Genomic DNA, 14,566 nt, shown 5'->3' on the forward strand with positions numbered 1-14,566 from the left:
CTAATGATATCCTTGAATCTTAAAAAGACTGGCTGAAAAAGATTACATGTTTGAGCAGATTTTTATCCCTGCCTACTGATATGCTCCTGCAGTTTTTGGTTTGAGTATGTGGTGAATGGTTTGATAGCAACAGAGACATTTTGATGAAGGACTTACCAGGAGCAGAAGTCCTTCCTGCATGTTATAAGCAATGTACTGAAGTAGAAGAGTATCAAACGTCATGTTCTTAGTAAAAAACTTAAAGATCCGTTTCTTTTCCCAAATGAAGGGAATGAAAGGAGACACTGGTCCACCTGGAGCTTGTGGTCGAGTAAGTGTAAACTGCTATTATTTTTAAGCTAAAATTAAGCCAAACTGACTATATGTTGCAATAATGTCCCATGAGGATATCAGCCAAGGTATGGCTTTCTCAAACTAGCAGCATAGCTGGAGAGATGGGATTTCCCTTTATGTAAAGTTGAATGCAAGATAAGGGTCTCCCTGCAGTTCCAGCATTTTGACAGGAGACTAGACTGTGACAGAATAGTTAGAGAAATTCATAGGAGTTAATTTTTAAACTGATACTCTAGTAAGTTCCAAATGTACTGTTAATTTTGCAGTGCCAGGAAGACATTTAAGTAAACACACAAATGCTGTGAGTAAAGCTTCTGTCATCTCCTTTCCAATAATAGAAACCTTTTGCCCAATTTCTTAATAAATAACTTTTTCAAAAGTTGTGTAATTGAAAGAGTAGCACAAAACACTCCTTTTATAAGAATGAAGAGAACAAAAATAAGGATTGTGAATTTTGATTTTAATTTTGATTCCATTTAAAAACAGTGTTTTAGTAGTCATCCATTTAGATTTCCAAGTTTCCTATTTCTGAAGGTCTATAATGTTACACATATGTAGCAATTTCATTTCTGGCTGCTTGTGAAAAAATAATGTTAATCGCATACTATTTTAGAAAGACCTTATATTGTCACAAGATCATGCTGTTTAATGGAGTGATAGCATTCTAACGAATGGTCAGGATGAGGCACTAGGCTTCTCTCTTCATTCTTACTATTCTTTCTTTTTCTTACCGTCTTTCCATTAAGACAGAGTATTATGATAAAGTGGTTGGTGAAAAAGGAGATAAAGGGCCTCCCGGACCTCCAGGCCCAAAAGGTCAACGTGGTGTGCCTGGTGAGTGACATGTGGAGCTACCATCTCGTAGCAGGAGCTGTCTGCTCAAAAGCTTTGTTAATAAGCCAACTTTTTTCATAGTGTGATCACCTGGCAATCTGCCTCTCCCTTTCCAACTTGCTTTCCAAATTATTCCTGTAAAAATGCAGAACTTAAATTTATCCTGACATGTTAATCTGTAGCCATATTTCCTATTAAAAGTAATGAACCTGGCACACTTTCCTTGCAGATAATTGAGATGAGCACCAAAGCTCACTTAGATCCTGCTTCGTGACCACAGTGGGATCCTACAACAGCACATTATTGGTGTGTCTCATAGATTAACTATCAGGGCTGTAGTCTTTTGTTAAAGATTAAACTAAGATTTGTTGTAGCCTTCACTGTTTTTCTTATGCCATTTTATGTCTAACCTTTGAAAATAATGATCTACAAGTTTTTATTAATTTTTGGATGTTCTGTAAATTTTTAATTATTTTGGCTGTGTCATAGTGTAATAAAGATATGTGAACTGAATTCTGAGGCAGTAAGCTGTTGGTCTCGTGCTCATCCTACTAAGTGCTTGCTTACTTTTCTTTGAAGTTCCAGTTTTATGAATGTTTATGCGAGTGATCATCTTGCCTTCATTCCTTGCTGTTGTAAATCTACTTAAATGTGTATGTATATGAGAAGGAAGTTGGTCTTTGAAAAGATGTGAATACATCATTTGCTGCGGGTTTGTAGGGGAAGATAGTACCTTTATTAGAGCAAATGCAGAATAGTGGCAGAAAAGAAGGAGGTGTTTGGGCCTGTAAGTTCTTCTCAAGTAACTGGGCAGCATCCCCATCTAAGATAAATGTGATTGATGCTCTGCCTGTTGCACACATTTACCTCTTGTTGGGTTTCAGTGAGGATTGTGTGCAACTGTTGCATAAATGGAAGATGCCTACTCAGACAAAAGCAAAATTCTTAAAAGATAAAATTAGCATTAAAATGCAGAAACCCAAGCTTTACAATTAACGTTATTATGATTTTGCTAAGTATAGAGTAATTTAACCAAAGTTCTTAATACTTTGCTTTCACAGGGCCAAGGGGTCCTCCTGGAGATGCTGGTAGACCAGGTATGCGTAGTGATCCGGCAGCCCAATAAAATACATTACTCATCCTGTCTGTTTCACCCTATTAGCTTTGTGTAATCTTTGTTTAAGGTGTTTTTAAAGTCATCTCTAAGTGACGAAAAATCATTACTCAAAAAGTTCTGATATGCCAGCTGCATAGAGAAATTCTGGTTAAAGACTTTTTTTTTGTTTTTAATTTATACTTTCTGTGTGTGATTATTTAATATATCACAATACAATCAAGACTTTTTAGCTGAACTCTGCCTGCTTACTTTGCTTTGAAGTTCTAGTTTTTCTGCAATTCTTTTTGCTTTTTTTCTCTGTGATTAGGTGTGTCAAGACTTGGTCTGAGAGGTCCCCCAGGATTTCCTGGGCCAAAAGGAATAAAAGGAGAGAAAGGACAACCTGGTTTGCACATCATGGGCCCCCCAGGACTACCTGGGATTACTGGCAGACCTGGTTCTGTTGGGTTACCAGGTCTCCCTGGAGAACCAGGTGAGATTTCAGTATTTTAAACAAGAATAGTTTGGATTTGTCCAGGTCGTTCTTTCTCTTAAATGAATATTTTCTCTGTGTGATCACTGAACCTTCTTCTCCTGTCAGCAAATAGAGAAATGTCTGAACTAGTGCAGTAATAGTGCCATGTTTATTAACAGGTAGAATAACATTTAGAGCTGGCCTACCCGGACTTCCTGGAGAGCCAGGGTGTGTGGGACCTCCAGGACGTCCAGGAGATACTGGCATGAAAGGTCAGTTACAGTGTTGACAAATAATGTCCTCGAGGTCGAGATGGTGTTTGCTCTTACGTGTAGGCAAGAATATTTGTTCAAGAGCTGTTCTACTTTAGGAGAAATAAAGGCAGGAGTACAAAAAGATTCTGTTCAGTCTCAGTACAGGGCTATACGCATTCTCCTCTTTGTCAGGTCTCACTTTGCTTCCACATAACGTATTTTCCACATGAAGGTGCTTTTTCTGGACTGGATTGTATTAGTAGCTACTCATTGATCCTTCTTTTTCAAGTGAAAACCAAGATGCAGTGCTGAGTGGAACAATTTTTATTGCCATTTCTGCATCCTTCCTTAAAACTTGCCCTGAGAAGTAGGTAGTACGATCTGGCAGTCTTGGTGATTTCTTATGAAATTCAGAAATTAATTGACCTCTCATGATATTTGATGAGTCCAGAGCACAAAGAAAGTCCGTTAAGGGTAGCAAGATGTCTTCTGTTAGTGAAAAGCAGCTAAAAAGCAGGAAGTGTGCAGTGCTGCAGTGCAATTGTCCGACACTGCAGCCAGTGCCGATCTCCATTGGGGCAAATAATGATTACATTTTTGTAATCATTATTTGATTTTCAGGTTTTCATATTCACATTGTCACATTCCACCAGTATTTTGTCTGCTCACTAATAGTTTCTCTTTGAGCTTCTTCCTGCAAAAATCACCATCTAATTCACTGAAACTGGACTTGGAAAAAAAAAAAAAAAAGTAGAGAGTTCGATACACAAGCAGATTTTAAGGCCATATTCATACATCTTTGTCCAAAAAATATTAGCCATCCTCTAGAACAAGTAATGCAGCACATTAGTTAAGCTTGGGAATAACTTCTTATAGAACAATTAATGAATCTACAACTTCATTCCAGGTGATGATGCTTGCCTGTGTACTGATTGCAGCTATATTCCTGGAACACCTGGTCTTCCTGGTCCTCCTGGGCCACGTGGCCAAGATGGCATCCCTGGTAAGTTATCCTGATTTGCCTAAGGGGATAGTGGGATGTGCCAATGCTTTTGTTTATTGCATGAGAATCAAAACTGGTGTGGACATGTCCACAGGATACAATATACGCCTATATTAATGATTCCTGATGTAGTCTTGAGGATGGGGTTATTTAATATAGCATTATGCAACTCTGTCTACTCATACAAGCAGAAGTCCTAAAAGACTGAAGCTAGAGTACTGTTGGGCTCAGGTGCAGCCTAAAGTCAAGTCAGTTTGTGCTTATGCAGTAAATAGGAAAGGCAGCAATGTTCAGGGCTAGGTATGATTATTAGAACTTGCCCAAATCCATTTGCTTGTTTTATTTTTTTCTGTACAAAAGATGCTGTCTCTCTTGCAGGTAGAGAAGGAACACCAGGTTCCAAAGGATCTCCAGGTTCTCCGGGAGCACCAGGGTATCCAGGGCCTCGAGTAAGGCTGGAATTATTTATGACTTTAAAACTATTTTTCAGATTCTACAAAAATTTATTTCAGAGAAATTTCTTGGCTGGTGTTACATTAAGCTGTGTACCAGCTGGTTACAACAGTTGTCTCCTTAGTGCTGATGAACAATGTGTCTACAGAGCAGGCCTAAGTAGTGATTATGATATGAACACAGCTGATCTATCTTTAAATGAGCCTGGTTTGCTCAGTGCAGTAGGAAATACAGCTCATGGCACAAGCATCATACCTGATACGTGGGTAGTGAGTCTGTGCTGTATTTCAGGATGGCCAGACTGCTTCTGCCTAATATGGCTAGTTTACAACCAGGTCATGTAAATCTGCATTGTAATATAATCATGGCAGTGGCTACAAAGCATATAATCTATGTGCCCTCTGATCTTAGTCAGACCTGTTGCATATCTTGTGTCCAAAGGAAGTGTGCAGAGGAACTTTCTTCTCATAATACCCTTTTCAGAGATGCACAGGACATTCCCTCTTGAGGAAATTGTTGAAGAGAGAAGGCAGACACCTGCCACAGGCATACCTTTGGGGTATTCTAACTTGTGGCTGTAGTAATAATTATTTTTGAAGAGTTACTGTCAGAACTCTTCAGTACTGCTCAATACAAAACAGTCACAGACAAGAATTCATTGTGCTCAGTGCCATGCAAATGCAGAATGAAAAGGCCTGCTAACAAGCTTTTCCAAAGCCTCCCAAGAGTTCATTAGCCCCAGATCACTAGAGCCCAGTGTGCTTTCAACTCTACTTTCTACTCTGAGGAAGAAATAAGAGAGACCAGGAGTTAAGAGCAGAGAGAGCCAAATGTGGCAGTTTTATCCCTGGGAGATGATTCTATGTGAAAATCTCTGATCAGATACTTCTAAGGTATTTTCTTGCCTGTACTTCTGTGGTGCAAAAGCACAAACACATACCTAATAGTCTTATCCTGCATTACTGCTGCTTACAGTAGTATATATGAGATGACAATTATGGTCAGCAAGAGTGAAGGCAAAAAGCCCAACAACAAAACAAACAAAAACCAAACCAACTTTTTCATGTTCCTTGAAATACGCAAGTACGGCAAATAAAAATGAGAATAGAGAGAGTTGCCCTCAAATGTTTACTTTAAAATGAAAGCTTGGAAACTTTGACATCTAACTTATAAATTCTCTTGATGGCTTTGCTCCAGGGACTTCCAGGTTTTAAAGGAGATCAAGGACATAAAGGATCAAAAGGTGATCCAGGATATGTGTATCCAGAAGGGCCAAAAGGTGAGCAAGGAGATCCAGGGGCTGAGGGAGACAAAGGAAGAAAAGGTTCAAGTGGATTTCTAGGAAGACCTGGCTCTAAAGGTGCAAAGGGTTCTAAAGGCGAGCAGGTGGGTATGCACTGTTTGCAGTTGTTATAGAAAATTGTGTCAATATTCCCTTTACAATCTGTTTAATCTTTTTGAAGATTTTAACTGAATGTCCTCTAGTGTAGTGATAATATATGCAGCCATATCAGGCAATACGCATAAGGTGAAATGAAAGTAAGAGAATAAATATTTTTCTGTAATGCCAGCAAGAGGTGAACTCAGAGTCATGTTGCTGGAAAAATCTCAGCAGTCAATTGTTCTGTTAGTCTGGATTTTTAAATTGCAGCATTGGCTTGGATTCCTAGGATTTGTATGAGAAAATAATAATGACAACTTCCCTGTCTAGTCATTATTCTTAAAGTGAAATGATCATCCTCTCCAAATACCTCCTACTCCATCTTCAGGAGTTAATCTTTATCAGGGCTGAGAGAAACAATAAAAGCTGGCAGACCCACCATGAGACTAGGATCATTAGAGCAGAGCTCTGTGTTCAGCAGAATAAAAGCCTAACAATTATTATAATGTGTTTATTGAAAAACTGTAGAAGTGTTTCAGGTATAAGTATCTTGAATCCAAGCTTGTATTCAAGGAGAATCAGAGCTGAGTTTTCCTTTTTTTTTTCTTTTTTCCCTTCCCCATAACTTATGAAAAAGGCATGCAATATAATGCCACAGTTGTTGAAAATCAAGCTCTTTATATTTATTTGCACTCTTTCTCTTTTAATACAAAGGATGAATAACCGCTGTTGTTAAAATCTGTATTATTTTAATGAAAAGTCAGCTCTGCCAATTTAAGAGGAATTATTTATCTACTTTGTCATTAAAATAATTTCAGATTATACTCATACAGAAAATCGAACATATTGTTATGAAAGCTGGCATGGAAATAATGCTTGGTATATATTAATAGGGATTAGCTGGCTCAAAAGGAGACAGAGGACTACCAGGATTGCCTGGTAATCTTGGTCTTGCTGGAGAGATGGGACTTCCTGGACCACCAGGATATGGACCTCAAGGAACAAGAGGTCTCAAAGGCTCTAAAGGGGTACCTGGTCCACCTGGATTACCTGGAGAAATTGGTTTGTAACTTATTTTACCATTCTTTACACACTTAAAGAACACTTGTTTGAAATTATAGAGTTTGAAGACACAGAAATGATCTAGGAATCATAGTAAGTTTGTCTTGGAATGGGATTTCCATTTCCAAGTATTGTTCTAGATTTGTTTCCACTGAGGATGGTAGGGAGCCCATTAGGTTTTAGTTCAACTTCCTGAACAGAGCAAGGTCATCTCTGAGATCAGATGAAGTTACTCAGAACTTAATCCAGTAGGATTTTGAAAATCTCCAAGGATGGAAGACTTCACAGTCTCTCTGAGCAAACTGTTCTAATACTTAACTGTCTTTACCATGTGAAAAAGTAATATTTAAATTTAAATCCAGTTAGTATTGTTAGTATGAGCTTATGTCTTCAGGAGAAAATACAAAAGACTTGATCACTTTTCAGTGCCAAAAACATATTGGTGTATTCATAGACAAATACAATCTGGAAGAATTTAAGTTATTTTTGGACTTTAAATCCATGAGATTATGGATTCTAGCACTCATGACTACTGTGATAGGCTAAACACCGTGTCTGCGCTTTTAACATCTGATTTAAGATACAAGTTTGCTGTCCTATGGCATGAAATTATCAATGTTTCTCTATTTTAATGTTTAGAACAAGATCTGAGATTTCAAAGGTATGGTTGCATTGCTTCCAATATCTGAAAAATCTGCAGCAGTCTGGAGGCTATGTTTTGTTTTAGTTTCTTCCCAGGGCTTTCAACAATAGTTCTTATTCCGTGTCTTGAAATCTTTCTGGTCCAAAACAAATATGGAATCTATGGTGTGTTTTTTGCTATCAGTTCAGACAGGAGGCTGTGACACCTATTAAATCTTTATGGAGTGAAGCTGCAGATTCATCATCTCTTAATTCCATTGTTGTCTTTTCTGCCCACTCTGTGTTTCTGCCCACTCTGTGCCCAGGCTGCAGCAGGGCTGAAAAAAAGAGTGATATTTTCTTGATATCAATAAAATATTTTTGCTGTTATGAAGCCTGGATGTGAAGGCTTTTCAAAATCTGTTGGAGCTTCAACTGTATGAAAGTGTGGAAGACAGCATTTTTAACTGAGTAGATTGCTCACTTTAAATGCTTAAGATTACACATTTCCAGACCATATACCTCTGTAAACTCTTATTATGTGTTTGCTGAAGGTGTGAAAGGAGAGACCAGTACAATAACTTCATTACCAGGATTACCAGGACCACAGGGACCCTCTGGTTTCCCTGGACCCCCAGGAGTGCCTGGTGAGTAAACTAAACACAGCAAAATTCAGAAGTAATCTAGCTGGGTTATCTCCGTTTCTGTGGTAAATAGACTGTGAAATCTGTCATAGCATTTACTTTGGGGGAAAAAAAAAAAAAAGAGGAAAAGAACGTAAGTGTGAATAGGAAGGGCACCGGGGACATGTCCATGGTTTGCTGTAATGCAGGGATTCCAAAGAGAGCTATGCTATGACTCAGTTCCTCAGAGAACCAGAAACCCCTGGCACATATGTTGTGGCTCATATATCCAGGAAGGAGCCTACGGCATAATTTTGACAGATCCTAGTCTAAATTATGTTGGGACTGCTGCACCCTCAAAAGAGGAGGACTAAAATTAGCTTAAAGCATTCTTAAACTTCCTGAAACCTTTGGGCTGTCATATACCTTGTAGGGACACAGTCAGAAAATCTTGTAAAAGTGTTTGCATGTTTCCTGGTAAAAGTAACTGTATGACTGAGTTTCCATGTTCTTTTTTTTTAAGTGACTGTTACTAACGATTATCCTAAGATGATAGGAGCCTGGGGTTTCTTTTTGGTGGGTTTGGGGAGTCTATGTCTTTGCTTGCTGGTGGCTTACATGTTGTGGACTGTATCACTCCTAGAAAGACAATAAATGAGAACCAGCTTAAGTGTAAGATCTCTTTGCTTTAGTTTTATAGAACCAGAGTCCCTTAAGTTGCACTGAAGATCATGGGAGAATCTTTTGTCAGCTTTATAGTAGCTTCTATTCTTGCACTTCCTTCTGAGCATGTATTATGTGCTAGCATGGTGTCAACAAGTAGATTTTTTTTATCTGCACATTGTTGTTCGTATAAGTCTGAGACTTAAGTAGATTGCATCAAGGTTTAATTTACAGGCTTATGCTTGTTTTGATAATGTTAACAAAGAGATCGCAATAGCATTTTAACTGAGGACCTGTTGTGAAGCAGAAATAGTGCCTATGTTCTAATGAAGTTACCTACAGTGATGTCCTGATTAATAAACTAGTGAAATGCCTAATCATCATATTTTGAAGTTCTGTAGCAAAATGCATTATAGAGCTTAGCTGTTTTCTTTGTACAGGCAGAGCTGGATCTAGAGGTCAGCCAGGTGATTCAGGTCACCCAGGGCCAACAGGTGACACAGGCTTTCCAGGACTTGGATTTCCTGGAAACCCTGGTCCAAAAGGTAAAATACTCTTTTTGTGTTTGTTTGTTTGTTCGTTTGTTTGTTCTACTGTCTATATTGTCTTCTAGTTTACTTTTTTTTTTCCACTCAGATTAAAAACAACAAACAGGTTTTAAAAAAATAAATTAAAGGCAAGTATTTATTAATACTCTTACAACTTTCTGCCTTTGGTGTTATAAACTGAAGAGTCAAATATCAAAGCTGTTGGTAGCAAAAAAGATCTTTCTAAGACTTCACTGGCAAGAGATACCCTCTGGAGAAATGCAGAGAAATCGAAAACATTGAATCTGCTTAGGAGAATCTATTATTGTCAAAAGAGGGATAAGCTAATTGATGCTTCTTGTAAAGACAGATGTAGTTCATCTGTTTTTATCACACTTACTTCAAATAGATTGTCTTTACCTGTGTGCGTATAACAGAGTCATAAATGGTAGTACTTTCTTTTTAATCAACTTTGGTTACGTACAGTGCAATACATGCTCCAATGTGCAGGTAATAAAGCATTTTGAATGCTGTGAATGTGGCCATTCCTCATGCTGTTATGCCCCAATTTTAAAAAGTCTTTGAATAGTAGAAATATTTGGGGCCATTTCTGTGACCCTGCCAGGAAAAAAGAAAAAAAAAAAAACTCTGAAACTAGAACCACTGCCATGTTGATTTTTGAAGAAAATAGTAAGGGATGGATATCAGAAATGCTTTATTTGTCAGTTACTTTATCTGTTTGGTAGATTTGTTTTTGTTTTTGTTTTTCTTTAAGGCAGATAAAAGAAAACTCAGTAACTGAGCCATGTTACTATTGGTGCTGAGTGTATATTTAAGGACTAAGATTCAGCGTGTCACATCAGCTCTAAAATTATGCTGTTTTCGTGTAACCTGTATTAGGTCAGAGCTTCGTAGCCATATCTATACAAATAACTATTCGCAAAAAAGCATAGTGATAACCATAGCTTTTTTACTGCCATTTTGACTACCATTATTTTTCCTTTTTCAGGAGATAAAGGACTTGCAGGAGGAAGAGGATCACCAGGTTGTGAAGGAAAGATTGGAGATCCAGGCCGGCCTGGAAATCTAGGACTGCCGGGAGGAAAGGTTTGGTTAGAAATGCAGCCCAAACTTCTTTATAAATCCCATTAATTAAGTGTGACACTAAGCAAAGTAGGAACACAAGTAATGAAAATTTTTATATTTCCTGACCAGTGACATGTATATTACAAAATCATTTATAAAAGGGAGCTAAAGCCAGAATTTTCAATTCGGACACAGAATTTCAGAACTCCAGATATTTTGACTGTCTTTGGAATGTAATTTGCAGAGCACAAGAAAGATATTTTGCTTATGTTTGCTTATAGCAAATAATTAAAGCCACAGATTTTGCTAAGATGTTTTTTCAGAAATTGCAATTAAGCACATTTTTGATGGAGGTCAATACAAAGTAAGTATGTATTCAATACTAGCATGTGCTTCACTGAACTGAAGCCTAAATGAAGCAGGTTGCAGTTATGATCTGCAACCCCTCTTCACAAAATCTAACCAATTGATGGCATATGGAAGTGTCCTGACCAGGTCAGGATGCTGACCTGGATGACTTAAACAAATACTTGGGTGCACAATGCAGTGCAGGGCAGATGGAGGGAGGTGCCTTGCATTGCTCAGTAGCAATTTTTCTAGCAGCATAGGAAGGCAGGATTCAAAACTGCTTAGATGGATTATCCTTCTGGTGTGGGACCTCCGGGTAGACAGTAGGGAGTATCTAGTGCTCTCCTGAATTGCAACCACTGCAGATGGTATTGTGTAAGATCCCCAGAGAATTTAAAAATTAGGTAATTGCCACCAGGTCTACGGGAAAGAGAAAGTAATATTTGTTGTATTTACCGAGTATACTGCATGTGGCTTGTTTACATTTCTCTCTGTGTTGCAGGGTGACCCAGGTGTAGTTATTCCTGGAGAGCCAGGTAGAGCAGGTTCACCAGGAGGTAGTGGCGTTCCTGGCCCAAAGGGTGATACTGGATTTCCAGGGCTTCCAGGCCTACCAGGACATGCTGGACATGATGGTGATGATGGCCTAAGAGGTACTGTGGTCAGACAAGCACAGGGAACACAGCAAGTTACATCTGTCCTTTAAGGAAAGGGAAGCCAAGTCAAACAATATTATTCAAAACTTTAAACTGCTGTTTCAGCATTATGAAATCAGTCTCCTTTCTTTTAGGAGATCCAGGCTTGCCTGGAATTCCTGGGGATCCAGGTCCTCCAGGAAAACCTGCCGAGTGTCTTATTGGCCTTCCAGGTTTGCCAGGTGGTGAAGGAGCCACAGGCCCTCCAGGTAGTACTTTCTGAATTACATGTGCATGGATGTTCGTGAATTCTACTGGTCTGAGGGAATTTTCTTATAGATAGAGGTTGTACATAAGTTTCTTAGGAAAAAAAATAGAGCTCAGGTAAAAGATCCATTGTCTACAGTTTGGAGGGAAAAATCTGTGTGGACTCCCTGGATAAAGATTCAGATGCCATTGTACAGCACAAAGATTAATCACAAACTGACCCAAATTTTCTCAGAACAGGATGTTTCACTGACCTACTCGTATATGGAACTGAGCTTAGGTTATTTAGTGCAAGGTAGTGGAAGACAGAAAAAGAACAGAGAAAGAGCTTGGCTGCATGGAAACATGCAAATCTGCACTGAATACAGTTACAGACTGAAACAGGCATATACTGTTTATGAAATCCCTCCCAAGGGAGGATAGTCCTAGGCATGCAGCTCAGTCCTCTTATAGATAATCCTAGAAGGGCTTTTTTCCCTGGATATTCTATGAAAATACAGAGTCTGGATTTTGGAGGATGAATGTATAGAACTATTTTTAAAAACAAACAAACAAAAACAATAGGATCATCTGCTGTGTTGGTGGTGGTGGTGGTTGTTTTTCTTTAAGACTGCCTGACTAAATACGTTATCTGATGATGGTTCTCATGCAAGCTATACTCTCAGAGCTCAAGAGTTTCATGTTCATGATGGCAAGATCGAGATAATGATGGTTTGTTTTCCTAGAAAGAAATACGTATACTGTGTCATGCATTTTTCTTAGGAGGAAGAGGTTCACTAGGCTCAAAAGGAAAAATAGGCCCTCCTGGCCTGGGTATCCCAGGAATTTTTGGAAACCCTGGGGAACCTGGACGAATAGGCCCTCAGGGAAATGCAGGATTACCTGGTCCCAAGGGACAATCTGGAAGGCCAGGAATCTCTGGAGTGCCTGGTAAGGATTCCTCAAATGCATATTTTGACATAGCTATTAAATCAACCTCTGCAGAAAGGTATCAGTCATGCTTTTCCAAATTGAAGATTTTTCCATTAAAACATAGATGTTCAGCTTTCATGTGTCATTGAGATCTATATGGAAAACAAATTAATCACCACTCCTTGAGTGATGGGTGTATGTTGGGGTTGTCATGGTACAGTAACCAATTTTCTAAAGCAATGTTCCCTTTTCAAGAGAGAACTTGTCAAAACCTTTTTCAGAGAAAGGCAATTTCAGTTCTTGAATCTAACAGAGTTGTAGCTCAGATCAAACTGTAATGTTAGCCAGAGCTGATATTAAGTAAAAAAGTAAATTAAATTAAATAAATCCTTGTAGTTCTTTTATCCAGAAATTTATTCAAAGTTGATATTGTAGAAGTAGTAAATTCAGGTATATTATGTTTCTTATTTATGACAATTTTTTTCTTTTTGTAGTGTCCTTAATCCCTTATTCTAAGGGAAGAGGATGATATATGCCTTTTAGATACGCAGCCTGTAAACATGTACTGCCTGACTCAGCAGCCTAGACATATAGACATCTAGTGTCATTTGAGATAAGCTGTTGTATTCCAGCTGGTCTCTAGCTCCTGGGTCGGAAAGGAACAGCTTTCCCATGCATCCTATGACAGATCTACCAGCCCTATGTGGGTATCTTCAATGCACGATACTCGCCGTCAAAAAGATCGTTGTTACTTCCCTGAGATTTTGGGGTTTACTGTGGGTGCAAGTGCTATTCATTGGGTTAACATATGTCTAGAAGTCATATGTTAAAGAAATATGTGCGGCACATAAGTGCCAGAATGAAATAAAATGAAAAAGTGCAATTTATTGCTTAACTGACAGGCACGTATGTAATTTTCTGAAGCAACATTATCTTTCACTGATCAAATACTAACAAAATATGTTCCTCATGCTTCATTTCCATAGGCCCAAGGGGAGAGCCAGGTGTGATGGGTGCATTAGGGGTTCCTGGACCCCCAGGTGCGTTTGGAAACCCAGGCAATCCTGGTAGCAGAGGTAAGTGGCCATAGTATTTGACCTCATTTTTTCCTTAAGACTATGGGAACTTTAACATTGAAATAGTCTTGTGATCCATCTCCTTCTGTATTATCATTCCTGAGTTCTCCTGCCTGCGGTTCATGACCACAGCTTCTTTGAGTCTTGCTAAGTTCTTGGCTTCAGTATGTTGTGAGTTCTTCAGACTAGTGATAACACATTTTCTTTTAACCGTTTTGAATTGTTTCAATTTCATGGGTACTTGTGAAACTGGCTGGAAATGTTGCTAGAGAAAACAAAACAAAAAACTTTTTGCTCTGTGCGCTCTATTTTTGTCTACCTGATTTATTTTTGACTTATATCTATTTAACAGATTTAATATTGTAGTTTTGCTCATTATAAGAAATAATTATGGTGTCTTGCAGTGATCTGTCATAGATGTTTCATTTGTGACTAAAGTAACTAAGAAGCTTTTTGGGTTTGGTATCTGGCATATATTTTTACATACTTGGCTACTCTTAAGGGCAAGAGTTTCATTGACTTGTTTATATATGTTATCAATTGGTAAGATTTCTCAAAATAATTATTTTGCTGCAGGTTCTTTTGGCTTCCCAGGACTAAAGGGAAGAAAAGGATTACTGGGACAAAAGGGTGAACCAGGTGACAAAGGTTTTCCTGGACCATCTGAGACTTTGGTTGGTACTGGGACTAAAGGAGAACGAGGCTCAGATGGTATGCGCTCTTGCTCTGTCATTCAAAACTGTGTTCCAGTGGGCTCTGATGCTTGAAAGAAACTGATTCAAGTGCTCAGAGTATTCACAAAACTTTGATTTAATTAGTGCATTGTAATTGCCTTTTTATTAATTGGATAATTGACTGTTACACTGAATATGTCCACTTAAGCCCTTATCCTTAAAAGCCCTCTCCGCAATTCAGTG

At 38.5% G+C, this 14,566-nt stretch overlaps 1 protein-coding gene across 1 annotated transcript in view; it reads left to right on the forward strand.

The window, feature by feature from the left end:
- The window catches only part of LOC112947868 (collagen alpha-3(IV) chain-like), a 53,394-nt gene that overhangs the window by 24,200 nt on the left and 14,628 nt on the right, over positions 1–14,566 (forward strand). Inside the window, exons 18-34 of the mRNA XM_026040027.1 lie at positions 269–310; positions 1,080–1,167; positions 2,229–2,264; positions 2,592–2,756; positions 2,918–3,010; positions 3,900–3,995; positions 4,374–4,444; positions 5,646–5,834; positions 6,723–6,891; positions 8,067–8,159; positions 9,239–9,343; positions 10,335–10,432; positions 11,262–11,412; positions 11,550–11,663; positions 12,424–12,591; positions 13,560–13,649; positions 14,226–14,360. Coding sequence (XP_025895812.1) covers positions 269–310; positions 1,080–1,167; positions 2,229–2,264; positions 2,592–2,756; positions 2,918–3,010; positions 3,900–3,995; positions 4,374–4,444; positions 5,646–5,834; positions 6,723–6,891; positions 8,067–8,159; positions 9,239–9,343; positions 10,335–10,432; positions 11,262–11,412; positions 11,550–11,663; positions 12,424–12,591; positions 13,560–13,649; positions 14,226–14,360 — 1,903 coding nt within the window. The remainder of the gene's footprint in view (positions 1–268; positions 311–1,079; positions 1,168–2,228; positions 2,265–2,591; positions 2,757–2,917; positions 3,011–3,899; positions 3,996–4,373; positions 4,445–5,645; positions 5,835–6,722; positions 6,892–8,066; positions 8,160–9,238; positions 9,344–10,334; positions 10,433–11,261; positions 11,413–11,549; positions 11,664–12,423; positions 12,592–13,559; positions 13,650–14,225; positions 14,361–14,566) is intronic.

Source organism: Nothoprocta perdicaria, unplaced genomic scaffold (genome assembly GCF_003342845.1).
Source record: "Nothoprocta perdicaria isolate Ctin4 unplaced genomic scaffold, notPer1 scaffold_25, whole genome shotgun sequence".
Lineage (NCBI taxonomy): Eukaryota > Metazoa > Chordata > Aves > Tinamiformes > Tinamidae > Nothoprocta > Nothoprocta perdicaria.